Genomic DNA, 15,526 nt, shown 5'->3' with positions numbered 1-15,526 from the left:
GCATAGAAACTGAACGCTGATTCTCCATGTTTAGTTCTGACTTTGGGAACACAGAGCAGACCTGCACCAGATGACCTGAGTGGTCTGGATGGTTCATACTGGACTAGAAGGTCTCTGATGTATTTTGGGCCTAAACCATTCAGTGCTTTATATGCTAGTAAGAGAATTTTAAAGTCTATTCTCTGAGAGACAGGGAGCCAGTGTAGAGACCTGAGAACTGGGCTGATGTGGTCCACTCTCTTGGTCTTAGTGAGGACTCGAGCAGCAGCATTCTGGATCAGTTGCAGTCGTCGAATAGACTTGAAAGGCAATTTGCCGACTTCCTGTTGAAGTTAGCTCATGGCGTCCTCTGATATTTTTTGTAGTGCTCGATGTAACCAACATTTTGGCATTGGCTTCATGTCTCTTGGACATTCCTGCTGGCCACTATGGCGGTTATGTTTTTCACATACACTACCAGGCAAAAGTTTGGACTCACCTTCTTATTTAAATGACATGGGATGGACCACAGATGGCCAACAAGTGCTCAGTATCATTTGGAACTCCTTCCAGACTTTTGGAAAACATTTCAGGTGATTACCTCATGAAGCTCGTCGAGAGAATGCCAAGAATGCACAAAGCAGTAGTAAAAGCAAAATGTGGCTATTTTGAAGAATCTAAAATATAAAACATGCTTTGAGTTTTGTCACATCTTTTTAAACTACATAATTCCATATGTGTTCATTCATAGTTTTGATGCCTACAGTGAGAATCTACAATGTAAATACACATAAAAATAAAGAAAAAACAAGTGAGTCCAAACTTTTGCCTGGTAGTGTAGGTGGCGCTAGAGAGCACATTTTGGCACCTACGGGGTTAATTTTTATATTTTATCAAATTTTTCACCAGACCTGACATGCGTGCCAAATTTGGTGAGTTTATGAGTATGTTTAGGGGGTCAAAATCCAGTTCAAAGTGGCAGCGGAAAAATAAAAAACAAACAAAAAACAACAGGGGCCTTGCCCTCTGGCAGGTCCACTCACTGTATCGGTGGACCTGCCCTCTCAGCTCGGTCCCTAATAATCTGTAAAATAAAGGTGGTGTCTGAGAGGAAGAAAAACAGAAGCACCTGTATCTTCCTCCAGATTGCGTCTATAAAAGTTCTTTCATGTACAGTTTACATTCAGTGCATTCATGTCATTTGTCAAATTATATCAATGAAAATATAAATGAAGTACATTTCTTCTAATATGCATCGTCAAAACCACCTATAATAGTTAATCCCACTTTCAGCTGACTCTGGATAATAGCAGTACAGACTACATACAGGACCTCTTTAATATTATACTGGCTTCTATTGGCATAGAGCACAACTCAGGATTACTCATCTGGGCTTCTTTATAAGTGAATAAGACTTATTCAAAAATGGACACAGCACCTTAGAATGTGTATTAAATTACTGTAGGTTACTGCGTTACACAGTGTTACAATATAATAAACACACAGGGTGGGGAAGCTAAATGTACAATATTTTGAGGCAGGGATTGAAAGACAGTGTATGACCAATTAGTTTATTGAAAGTCATGAGAATTTATTTGCCACAAGAGAATGTCCATAATAGAAAATGTTTTTATTCTATGTGTCCTCCTTCTTTCTCAATAACTGCCTTCACACGCTTCCTGAAACTTGCGCAAGTGTTCCTCAAATATTGGGGTGACAACTTCTCCCATTCTTCTTTAATAGTATCTTCCAGACTTTCTGGTAATAGTTTTGCTCATAGTCATTCTCTTCTTTCCATTATAAACAGTCTTTATGGACACTCCAACTATTTTGGAAATCTCCTTTGGTGTGACGAGTGCATTCAGCAAATCACACACTCTTTGACGTTTGCTTTCCTGATTACTCATATGGGCAAAAGTTTGTGAAAAGGTATGGATAATAGTGTTAGGTATGATTATGACATCAATATATGTTTGGTTTCAAAACAACTGACGTAGTGCCTGCTGAGAAAAAACAACTAAATGTTCATTGTAAATTTTGCTTCCCCACCCTGTATATATTCACATTAAGGCGTCTAACATTACATATTCAACATGAAATAAATAAATAGTGCATTCTGGGTTCTCCAAACACTAATAGTCATATCAGGAGCCTTAGGAAATGAACTGGAGCAAGATTCATTAAGTATATAATTCCTATTATACATGGATCACAGTGAAATAAATGTATGCAGCACAAACTCCTGCGAGACCATCAGTGCCATGCGGTTCAGCTTTCCCACAGTTCAATAAACTTTCACAAAACCGACCTTACAGTCACACAAATCATCACATTACTTTCAGTAAATATAAAGGTAATACAAAGCTTAAGGTCATTTTAACCGAGTACTGACCTGTAACATAAAGGTGGAGTCTGAGAGGAAGAAAGACAGAAGCACCTGAGTCTTTCTCCAGATTGCGTCTGAAGCGGAACAGGAAATGGGTCCGCAATAGGCAACTGGGGCTGGAAGACTACAGCGCCAAAGGTTCCACGTACCATTACACTCCTTCACTCACCAATATTAACACAGGGCTACATTTTGTAAATGTAAAATGATAATGCTCTTAATTATGAGAGTATATTTGCACAAATTATGTGAAAATAAAAAGGTTTTATCTACAATACAATAAATATTACACCAAATGTGGTTGCACCACATTATGGACAGAGGCAGTAAATCCAGGTGTAGATTACTGCACAAAGTGAGAATTTTATTTTCCTTGGTCAGGATATGTACAGTCAGTGCAGCTGTGATTTACAAGGCTGACAATTAATACTGAAAAAATAATAACTTATCTTAATAACACATCTTAAACTGGCCACAATGGACATTTGAATGATAAATAGTATTTCCTTAAGGAAATTTAAAGTATTTTTTACTATTGTGTTTTTACTATTATTGTTTTTAGCTTTCCGGCCGACAGGCCGTGACCTATTGTCATCATGCGGCGTCCGGCGGCGGCGTCTGTCGTCCGTTACAAAACTTTCAATCGTCTTCTTCTCCAAAACTACAATTCCGATTGACTTCATACTTGGTATACAGCTTCTTTATGATGATGTCAACAAAAGTTAGTGAAATTATTTGGATCCGGATCTGATTCTGGATTTGGTGCCACTTTGAAAAATGTCCCCATTATAAGAGATAGGAAGTGGATCGATGCAATAACTCAGTAAATATAAATGATATCCAGTGTAAATGTCTCCAGTCCAGCCCTGATGGGGAGATGACCCAAACATAATGTCCACATGCTGATCAGGATCTTCTTCTGGATCTGGAACTGACGCAAAATTTAACATGGGCTCTTATGGGGAAAACATTTCAATCGTCTTCTTCTCCCAAACTCCAGTTCTGACTGACTTCAAACTTGGTATACAGCTTCTGTATGATGATGTCAACACAAGGGACTGAAATTATTTCTATCCGGATCTGATTCTGGATTTGGTGCGACTTTCAAAAATTTCCCCATTATAACAGATAGGAAGTGGATTGATCCAATAAATCAGTATCAATGATATCAAGTTAGAATTTGCATTTTTTACAGATCTGATTGGAATATGAGCAAAACATGGGCTATTTCTGTAATAGAATAAATACACAGAACTGGGGGAGAATAAATGGCATCTGGATACATTTCCCAAAGCTTTTAATTTGGCCGGTAAGATACAGGACCATTGGTCCGATTTTTAAGTTTGTGATACTGCTGGGACCTGTCAATTTCCCTATGGGATGAATAATCTATCTATCTATCTATCTATCTATCTATCTATCTATCTATCTATCTATCTATCTATCTATCTATCTATCTATCTATCTATCTATCTATCTATCCATCCATCTATCCATCCATCCATCCATCCATCCATCCATCCATCCATCCCAGTGCTTCAGTTTCAGAGTTTGTCATGTCTTTAATGTATTGTGATAATCTTTCTCAACTCACCATATATTTTTTTAGAAGTTTTTTTTTTTTTTTTTTAAATCAATTACTAGAAATTTCAGGCAACCCCATTTGAATTTTTCAAGGCGACCCTACGTAGGATCCCGACCCCAAGGCTGAAAACACTGGCTTATACCAACAGTGACTTATATTTATAGACTAAATAATTTACAACAGATACATAATCAATCAGATTTTATTTATATGGCGCCAAATCATAACAAAAGTGCTCTCATGACACTTGACATATAGAGCTGGTCAAAACCAGACTCTCAGTGTCATAAGCATCATCAACATTTACACAACGCTGGTAATAAAGCATCCATTTTATCAGCTCAAAAATATTTGTTTGAATTCCCATAGTTTGATCCCACTGATGAAATCTCGCTCCAAACCGTATCCATGTAATTCTTTAATTATTCATGATCATATTTATTATTCACAAGCATATTTGTTTATACCAGAATAAATCACATTTGTGGTTTGCAATCCTGTTTTTTGAGCATTTACACACAAACTGACGACTATATGTTTTAACAGAGCCATAGTTTACATATGACTATAACCTGTAAATTAACCCCACATGCAGGTTTCATGCAGTGCATTCTGATAAGCAGAGTGTTTACCTACATTTACTGACATTATTCCCTGGTTCGAGGGGCAGGTATGTCATCCATTTCATTATCTTTTGACATTTACACTGCAACCTGAGCCACATGACTTTCCAATCCAGTCACTTTCCAATTTATCATTTATCACCAGTGCAGCTTCCACCATCCTCGACCACAAAACGGGCTGAATAAATGTGAAGAGGGAGCAAAACTGTTGTGCATCCCATCAAACTACAAACGCGTTGACTTGTACAGGACTACTATTTAATTTTTGTTGTTTTATACATGTCTTTGATACAGCACTCTATTTTACAGTGTGTATTTGTGTCTGTCTGTGCAAACAATGTTTTTTATTTTTTAAGCGTGTTTTAAATGTTTTTGTGTCTTTTTTAACTTTGTGACTCAGGGAAACGCACAAGATTTCCAATGTACTTATACTGCAATGTATCTGTGCAAATGGCAAATAAAGTCTATTCTATTGGTCTTAATTATGCTCTAACATTTCTTTTTCCTTTAATGTTATTTATTGTATAATTTATTGTATTTCCTTCTGTCGTTACTCATTTTTAGGTCCTTTCCTTCTTTTTTTTGGCTTTTATCTCTGTAATGGGAAAATATGTTCATTATTGTTGATCTTTTATCAGGATTGGAAGTTGATCTGATTTTAATTTTATTTCTAATTCTTCTCTGTTTTCAGCCGTCTCCATGTTTCAAAAGCATCTCCAATATATATCCTTGTTTTGTTTCTCACTGTGTCACGACATATTTGGGAATCATAAGAGGCCTTTTAGGTTTAGTTATGTCAGACATTTATGATCAGAAATGTTCCAGCTGCTGCTCAGTGGGAACTGGATGTCCAAACACGACTGACGTCGTGACTGGGAGAACACAAAATGACAACATAAACATTACTTGTGGGCTGACACTTGGCTTTTCAAATGTGAATATTCTGGCTGGAGTACTATTGTCAGTGATATCAGCACTTGAAATGAACATGGTTCCTTTTTGTCTAGTGACATTCAGGGCCATTTTATGATTACTGGGAACATAATTCTTACATACAGCTCCTATAAAAGTACAGTGCATAAGATTTTTATAATGTTTTTTCCAATAATCAATCTAATTACTGATTAAGACTGAATGAAATAGTGCTGAATCAGTCAAAACAATCGGTCTGATTACATTTAACCTAGAAAAAGCTATTTAAATATACAAAGTGCGTAGGGATGGGAATCGATAAGAATTTAACGATTCCGATTCCATTACTGATTTTGCTTATCGATCCGATTCCTTATCGATTCTCTTATTGATTCTCATTGGGTGTGTTTGCATTAACTGTCTTTTATATTTCCATTTGCACAGAAAATATAACATATAAAGTATGCACAAATAATAATAACAGATGATGCCAGGCCCTGTTTGGGGGGCGAGGCATACAGTGAAAGTGAAACTACAGACTCTTTACTAATTCCTCTATTGCCGCATTTCCACTACATGGAACCGGTTCGACTCTGCTCGTCTCCTGTTGTTGTGCACCTCATTTCCTTTCCCCTACCTTCAGAAACTTGTATTTGAGGAGGTACGACCTTTGTTGCCCACACCAGAACTGGGCCCAGATCATGGCCTGGTGTTCACTCTGCCGCTAGATTCACAAGCACCGCTGAGTAGCGAATCAAATGAATCACATGCTGTGGACAAATGTTTGAGCAGATTGGAGGGATTCCACCTTTTGAAGAAATCAAAGCTTTGACAGTGTTCCAGTGGACCTGGTGTCGTCTTTTTAGACCGTTTCTACCTCAACGCCATGTTGGCTACGCTCTGACCAAAACAATGCAGTGTACACGTGATGTCATCGCGCATGTGCAATGAAGGCGGAATCCATAAGAACAATCGTTATGCAGGCAGGCAAACGATTCCAAGAAATCGAGCTACTGGGATCCGGTTCTCAAAAAGAACCGGTTCTCGATTCCCATCCCTAATAGTGTGGGTACTGTTTACTGGGCGCCACCATTTTTTCCCCTTCATGAGCCTACAGAGGACAAAAATCAAAGTAGCTGCCTGCAAACGGGCCGAGCTTCTCCATATCGTAAATCTTTTCCCATTCAATTCATGAATGTTTTAATTTTTCTACACTTGCCTCGTCGCTTGATAGAAGCGATGACATAGAAGTTGAGGTGCTCGCCACTTTGGCAGGTTGTGGAAATGAATAATTTGAAAATTGCAAAAGACACAGCCAAGGCTTTTTGTCCCAAAGTGCCTGCCATTAGGGAAGTGCAACACCGGAACAGAGAAATTGCGCTGCTTTTGCATTTATTCAGGTATTTGCTGCCACCTAGTGTAGGGGAGTTACACACTGCACCTTTAACCTTTACAAACTAAGGATTGTTTAGACTTGATCCTGTGGTAGTTCAGTTACTTTCTACCTGTCCCTTTATTGACAACAAGCTGCACATTTACAGCAAAGTATTAGCCTATGTTTAGAGATCCACCTACAGGTCATGTTTGGATCAAAAGAATTGAAACTTCAGGTTCAATCCACGAATCGCTACGGTATACTTCAGATTTGACTGCTCTGCTCTGTTATTAAACTGTCGATACCCAGGTGTGAATATACGCAACCCTACACAGAAACATCTTCCTGAAGGTGTGTCTGAGTTCGGCGCTGCGGAAGGCGTAGATGGCCGGGTCGATGATGGCGTGGCTCATCAGCAGCACCACGTGAAGCTGGAACAGTGACCGATAACACTCACAGTATGGGTTCATGGGACACACCATGATGATAATGAGGTGGAGAAAAAACGGTGCCCAGCACACCAGAAAAGACCCAAACAGGATGGTGAGTGTCAGGGCTCCTCGCATGCTGCTCCCCCACCGCCGCCGTCGCCATCGCCCACTGCTCCCACCTCCGCCATTGGGGAGGGATGCAATCTTCCTGGCATGGATACGTGCCAGCATGAACATGTAGACGTAGAGGAAGCAGATGATCGTCAACGAGACGCTGAAGAAGACAATGAAGTAGATCTTGATGAAATGGTAATCGAAGAACTTGATCATGAGCATGGCTAAGGCACCGCATGTCACCCAGATGACGCCCAAGACGGCGCCGGTGCGCTTCATTGTCATGATGTTGTGGTATCGAAGGGCGTGGAAGATAGTGATGTAACTGGAAGAAAAAACAAATACATGGGGTAAAATTAGGTGGAGCTGCATTAACAATCAATCAACTATTCAACTGTTGGACTAATGACAGTTCCTCCAGGAATTCGCGGTGTTGCAATCGCAACTATTAACACAAATTCAACCAATCACTGCAAATTCTGCGCGGCACTGCAATGTCGTCCAATCACCGCAAATTTTCCGCAAATTTGACTAATCACCTTAGCCCCCTTTCGCCCACCCCTGTCTATGTGACATCTACGTCATCACATTCACTTCCTTGTTGATGGTTGAGAAGACGAAGACATGTGCGATTCAAAACACTCATATTTACCGACAAATGTCACCACCAAAGTTTGTGCAAGTCAGTTTCCAGATGTGTTACACAACAGCGGAAGTATACTGTTCTGCACTGCCTGCAATATTGTGGTGGAACACGAACTGCTCAAAACAAATAAATGAATGAATGAAAAAAAGCCTGTTTTGTTTAAAATAACTGCTTCCTGGTGCTTTTTAAGGCTAAAAACTCAGAAAAGACTGTTCTAGGTAATTTGCAAATGCCCATGTTTCTGTGACTTTAATAAAAGAAGCCTCAAATCATTGCAACTTTTACCGCAATTTTTTGGAAAAGCTGCTGCAAAATCAGGCATTTTAGGCCGCAACAATAAAAAAAAAAATCCCGCAAAATCCTGGAGGGACTGTAATGGTCTATATGGACAATTGATTAATCTTTTATTTCAGTAATGATTTATTAAAAAATTACGTAAATATCTTCTGGTTTCTTTCTGTCTCTGTGACAATAAACTGCATATCTTTGGATCATGGAATGTTATAGTTTTGATGATGTGTAAATCCAACACATCCCATCAGGGGTGCCGCTACCAATTGTGGGCCCAGTGAAAGTGTAAACATTGTGGACTCTTAATATTAAATTCAATTCAGTATTTTCTCAATCTGTTGGACCGGGGGGGGGGGGGGATATGTACATGGGGGTGCGGTCTGTACATAACGTCACTTACGCTAGTGTGAAACGAACGACACTGAAACTTAACATGCTTTCAACATCCAATTCCTGACTTCTATTCATCTGTCATACAGCGGACCTTACACAAAATTTTCACAGCTTCTTACCTGTATCCACTGGACCCCCTCCACTGCACTATGGGCCTCCCACAAATGCTGGGTCCCATGAATTTATCATGTTAACGTGCCCCCCCTCCCCCCCCTTACAGTGCCCCAGTGCATCGGGATGTTCGCAAATTCTGAGACTGCTGACAGTTTGGTTCAGGTGAACGTTATTGCCAGTGATGTAGGATATAGGTGTAAGAGAACTGTCACAACCTGCCTGTTATTTACATTGGTTGGTTGTGCCCCCCTCCCCCCCTTATCGGCGCCCCAGCACCCCAATCCAATCCAACTTTATTTATAGAGTACCTTAAAACAACTACAGTGGACCAAAGTGTTGTACAGAGGCCTAAAAGCACAGTGAATAAAATCAAATAAAAGCGTTAACAAACAATAAAATCAAATAAATAAAACAAGTTAAAATATAACAACATAAGCAAAATGTCAGCACTGCAAGACTGTCAAAAAGCCAGAGAGAACAGGTTGGTTTTAAGAAGAGATCTAAAAACAGGCAATGAGGAGGCCTGTCTGAAATGCAGAAACAGGTCATTCCACAATCTGGGACCAGCAACAGCAAAAGCCCCATCTCCTCGGAGCTTACGTTTTGAGAGCAGCTGACCAATTGATCTTAGAGAAGGAGTTGGTGTGTAAGAGTGAAGGAGCCCCTTTAGCAACAATATGACCCAGTGAAAGGGTAAAAGGGACTGGGGCTTATTTCTACTGACATGTCTTGGATTTATTTTCTTGATCAAAACTAAGCCAAATAAAAACACATTTGCTGAATCCCAATTCACCCCTGGGCCCCTCCCCCTTACCCCTACCCCTCCATTTTGCATGTACATGTGAAGGGGTAGTGTTGTCCCGATTCTTGATTAAATGGAGGGGAAGGGTTAAGGCGGAGGGTTGTATAGCCCTCGAAATGGAGATTTTTCAGGACCACACTATGAACGGAGCGGTAGGAGAAATTTCCCATAATTCTGTTTGAATCATTGGCAAGATGGAGGTTGGAACAGGGACGGTTACAGCTGCTGACAGCATGGGGAATTCTTTCACAAACAAAGTTGTCGTATTGGTTAATAGCGGCATCGATGACTGCTGATGACGCAACAGGTCACATGTTTCAACTCCTAACTCTTGCAGCTCCGTTTCAAGGGGTAGTGCCAAGTGCAAGGGGTAGGGGTAAAGGGGAGGGCCAAGAGGTGAATTGGGACTGGGCCATACAGTCATTTTCATTCTTTTTTTTTTTTTTTTTTTTTTTTTAAGTCTAAGATGTCTGGTAAAATGTTAAACAACATTTGATGTTGTCAGGTTTTTTTCACCTTTCACTGACACTTTATAGACCAAACAATTACATATATGTACAAATAATTCCCAAATTTGCTGTTGAAGGTCAACTTCTTTAAATCTGTAGAATAAATTTACATGAGAAATTCAAGTTTTTGCACGTAAAACATTCCTGATCTGTGGCCCTGGCTTTGTGTTCAACTGTATTCTCCAGTGTCTCTGCAGTCTTTTGCGTTTTCTCTATATTTACATTTCTCTTTCCTCGTTCTACTCACCCAAAGAGTCAAGGCAAATGGCCACCTACTCAGAGCCTCCTTCTATTTATTTTTTTCTTCTATAAATGATGTTTTTCTTACATACTGTCACACTGAGCTTTACCCTCTGAGAGTTTGTCGAGTTCTTCTCAGTGCAGCATTTTTACGATCTTGATTTGTGAAGTGCCTTGAAACAAGTGTGTAATGTGATTGGGTCTTCATAAATTAACCTCAATTGAAGTGAACTGAATTAAATCCCAGCATTAAAAGCTCCCCTACTTGGCACTGAAGTACTATCCTTTGTATCTATATGTGATTGGACAAAGGCAGCCTATTCGATAAGAATTCAGATGGTTTAAATACCTTCATATCTGCTGCAGGTTGGAGGTCGTGTCATTACTTTACCCTGTGTTTCAGTATTAGAATGCCAGAAAAAGATTTAATACATTAATTTCCACAAATTCAAGGACCAGGATATTGTGATGCATCCCGTCAGAGGTGGGAGTCAGTGTTTTGCAAGTCACAAGTAAGTCTCAAATCTTTGTCCTCAACTCTCGAGTCAAGGCTGTCAAGTCCCAAATTTTAAACTTTGAATTTCAAGTCTTTAGAGTCTTTTTAACAGTAATAATATATTACATTTAGATGACAGATCATGTACACTTTTTAAATCAGCATTTATTTATCAAAACATGTTTGATAAAATAAGTGAACTGACCAAATGTACAGGGTGGGGAAGCAAAATTTACAATGACCATTTAGTTGTTTTTTCTCAGCAGGCACTACGTTAATTGTTTTGAAACCAAACATATTTTGATGTCATAATCATAGCTAACACTATTATCCATACCTTTTCACAAACTTTTGCCCATATGAGTAATCAGGAAAGCAAACGTCAAAGAGTGTGTGATTTGCTGAATGCACTCGTCACACCAAAGGAGATTTCAAAAATAGTTGGAGTGTCCATAAAGACTGTTTATAATGGAAAGAAGAGAATGACTATGAGCAAAACTATTACCAGAAAGTCTGGAAGATACTATTAAAGAAGAATGGGAGAAGTTGTCACCCGAATATCTGAGGAACACTTGCGCAAGTTTCAGGAAGCGTGTGAAGGCAGTTATTGAGAAAGAAGGAGGACACATAGAATAAAAACATTTTCTATTATGTACATTTTCTTGTGGCAAATAAATTCTCATGACTTTCAATAAACTAATTGGTCATACACTGTCTTTCAATCCCTGCCTCAAAATATTGTACATTTTGCTTCCCCACCATGTACAAAAACAAAGTGCTGATTAGGGCTGGGAATTGAAAGGATTTTATCAATGTCATTGTCGATTCTGCTTACCAATCCAATTCCTTATCAATTCTCCTTTCGATTCCTGAGTGGTTTTTGGAGTGGGGAAAAAATTAGTTGGACATGTCATAGTGGTCTTGTTTGACAATTTTTCATATCAAATCATTCACAATGTCACACATATACACTATTGTACACACAGTGCAACACAACCATATTTTCCTCAACTGTTTAATGAACAAATGTAAACTGATAACCGACCTGTGTCTCATCCATGAAAACTAAAGATGTCCGTTTCAGGAGGAAAACATCCTCAGAATACTCTACTTCTTCTACTCTGTTTATTAGAGTCATGTATAACAGCCACCACTTGCAGATGATGCAGCACAGCCGAGGTCATTCACTCTAAATCAATTAGAGAGAACCAGTATGAAAATGCAAATAATTCAATTGCGTTTTTGCAGCCTTTCATATTTTTATTTCAAATTCACTAACCATTTTCTGGAAAAACAATTTGCATCATGATAAAGACAAAACAACACCCAGAATAAAATAAAAACTGAGTTAGTTCAGATGTGTCCACGGCCTCTGCATCATATTGTCTTCATGCAGGTCTCAGTTACTAGCAGTTGAGGCCTAAAATATTTTGTAAGATCACAACAACCTTGACATGTATCCTTTGGTCACCAGAATGTAATGATGGTGTTCTTGAGTCCATGACAGTATTGGTATGAAATATGACAAAATTCCCTAAAGATGTCCTTGAGGTGTCATATTCACAAGACACAATAAACAACAGATCACAGGGACCTTTACCTTGATCAATCACAGTTTCAGATTGTCCTTGCATCCAACTGAACCTTCTATCAAACTATTTTTGATATATTGTAGTTTAAAGTAATGGACGTGACCATCAGACAAACTGACTGACCAATACATCTGCTTCTGGAGATATGCTATGAATACATATAAGATCATTAAACCATTACAGACATGTCTGACATCCTCTGCTTTCATACCATTCTGTGTCTAATTTAATGAAAAGAAACAGCAATAATTAAATAGAAGTCAGACTTTTGGGAACTTTTCCTGGCAAGAGCTCAAAGAAAAGTTCATATAGTTTCTCAGTTCTCCACTGAGACCTAGTTAGTGTGACATAATGTTTAGAATTTAGAAGCGAGGTAATTGGTTGTTGGACTCAGTCCACAGACAAAAAGTTAAAAAAACAACCAGCACAGCAACAAAAGGCAAAGTAAATCACTTGACTCTGCACTAAACAGGCCAGCCACCATGGTTCTGCTTCCTTACTGCTGGTGGTGTGACCTTCATCCTCTGAATGTAAAAAAAAATGGAACGAATGGCTGTGAGGCCTTTGAAAAAGAGGATTAGTGGACTTATTCATATATTCAGATACATTCCTGCTCTGTCTCCTCATGCTGTCAAAAAGCAGTGATATATACAGCCTGACATAAAAAAAAAGTGACTACTTGAATTTAACTCAACTGTTCATTTCCATCCATTGGATAACTGCTGCAGTGATGAATATATTTCAGCTGTTTAACCCTTTAACTGATGCATGAACAGCCATCAGTTTGTGTTTAGTCCAGACTGAGTCTGCTCCAGAATGAGGCAGATGAAGTGATTACCCATCATGCCTACTGCCTACAGTACAAGCCTACATGGGGCAGTATTATAATCTGGGGTCGATACAGTTGCTCAGATCTGATGATTCTATGATTCTGGGCATATCAGCATGATTGGCCATCGGGAGGCCATTACATTCCAAAATTACTAGTATCTCCCAAAATATTGGTCCTATCAACTTGCCGTTTTCACTAGTCTGTTCCTTGACCAAAAATACACAAGTACGTCAAACTGCAGCTGTCAGCTCTGTCCGGATTTTGTGTGATGCCTGAGACACACACAGTTAGGGCTGGGTATCATGGCCAATTTCCATAATCGATTCGATTTCGATTCATAAGGTTGTGAATCGCTTAATCACGATTCGATTCAATATCGATTCAATTCAGTATTAATTGATTGATTAAGAGTAATTTAGTGATACCAAAGTACAATTTTGAGTTGTAACCTGATTATTTAAGTACCGCAGTCATGCAACACATCAATACTCATATCAATATTGATATTAGAAAGGAAATAGATCTGACATTTCAGCAGTAAATTGCTGAATGTGTTCTTAAATGGGACGGAAACATTGCCATGGTTTAACAGTGGCTAAGAACGGACTTCATTAACTTTGTTCTGTTTTATGGCTGGAGGCTACTACTCACTGGGGGTGGGTGGGTGGGGGCGCTCCGTGATTGTTGGTCAGAGCGGAGCGGGGCTGGGGAGTGCACGCCCTCCATGAATGTTGGTCTGGGGGGGGGGGGGGGGGGGGGGGGGTGTTAGCGTAGCTGTAGGACACTGTCACTCTACTCTTCCTCTAACTCCATACTCAGCCACAGGTGATAGTATGGATCCAAGTTTTTATTCCAAGAACGACCAGCTTCCACGACTCGCCGGGTGGCCACTTACTTCACACTGCGGGTTCGAGTTTGAGGCCAGAGGACCTCCAGCGGAGGAGGTTTCCCCACCGCGTCTTTTTCGCGAGCGAGACCAAGTCTTCCCAAGTGGGTTCGCAAGACAGAGCCGCATGCGGTTCCACGTACTCCCAGTCCTGCTCTGAAAAATCGATCTCATCCACTATTAATCGATTATGCAAAATCAAAATGAGATCGATCTAAGATTGATTAAATCGATTTTTTTTCCCAGCCCTACACACAGTCCACTTCCCTTTTATAATATAGGATGACCAGATCTGATAATCAGTGGATTTTTTCTTCACCGATGACACCTTCATATTCCAAGATGACAACACCAGGATTCATAAGGATCAGGTTTTCAAGTGTGGCTTAGGAGCATGAGATGTCATTTTTACACATGAATTTGACACCACAGAGTCCAGACATGAACTCCACTGAGAATCTCTGAGATGGAAAGAACTTTACACAGAGGTCTAACTTTGGGCAGAATAAATGCTGCCATTTTGTATAACTTTAGCTAAAAGCTAAAGCTAAAGGACTTATATCCTTCATGTCAATACTTTTTACATTTAAGAGGCTGTATAGTTTTGTTTTTACATGAATAAAGAAGTAAATTGTCTTTTTTACACAAGTATCTGTATTTATATTTGGGTGAAAAGTGTGTGTAACCCTACAAACATACATACCGGTCCACTGCAATGGCTAGAAAACTCAAAATCGATCCCATGAAGGACATGCACAGCAGCGAATCCATCACATCATCCAGCTGAGTCTCAGAGGAACCCGTCTTCTCCAGCTGTCCAATGTCAGCAAACACAATCATCAGGTTCTCCCAGGTTTTGGTGAGACTGGCGATGGTGTTGAAGGCCGCCAAGCTGCAGATGAAGCAGTACATGGGCGAGTGGAGGTTCCTGTTTCGTATGACTGCCACCACAACCAGGAGGTTTTCCACTAAGCTAACTACTCCGATGGTGAAGAAGACGGGGTAGGGGACCTCCACTTCGGGGCAGTCGGACTGATTCACTGTAATGTTCATCATCAGCCAAAATGGTGCCAAACGCTGAATTTGAAGGTAGATTTTTTAGGTTTGTTTATATGGTTCTAGAAATTTTTTAACTATAGTTCTCCCTCTTAGTGTAGTTTAGTGCGATGACCTGGAAAACCCTGATGTTGAATCTATCCTAGAATGGCGTAGACAGTTGTTTTCAGTTCATAGAGGTTGGCTGCTTCCCGCCGATCACTCAGACAAAAGTCAGATTTTAGGAAACGAATGAGAACGCTGTCAACAAGCTTCTCTCTACAG

The 15,526-nt window shown here is 39.7% G+C and overlaps 1 protein-coding gene across 1 annotated transcript; it reads right to left on the bottom strand.

Annotated features, from left to right (window-relative positions):
* Nucleotides 1–7,150: 7,150 nt before the first annotated feature.
* Nucleotides 7,151–15,262, bottom strand: mc2r (melanocortin 2 receptor). The gene is made up of 2 exons (XM_030157534.1): nucleotides 14,910–15,262; nucleotides 7,151–7,730 (listed from the first exon to the last, which is right to left on the bottom strand). Exons 1-2 carry the CDS (start codon nucleotides 15,260–15,262, stop codon nucleotides 7,151–7,153), a joined length of 933 nt encoding a protein of 310 aa, XP_030013394.1.
* Between the last annotated feature and the right edge of the window lie 264 nt (nucleotides 15,263–15,526).

The sequence above is a fragment of the Sphaeramia orbicularis genome, chromosome 16 (assembly GCF_902148855.1).
Source record: "Sphaeramia orbicularis chromosome 16, fSphaOr1.1, whole genome shotgun sequence".
Lineage (NCBI taxonomy): Eukaryota > Metazoa > Chordata > Actinopteri > Kurtiformes > Apogonidae > Sphaeramia > Sphaeramia orbicularis.
Note: the sequence above shows the minus strand (reverse complement) of the source record. Positions and strands in the feature narration are given on the sequence as shown.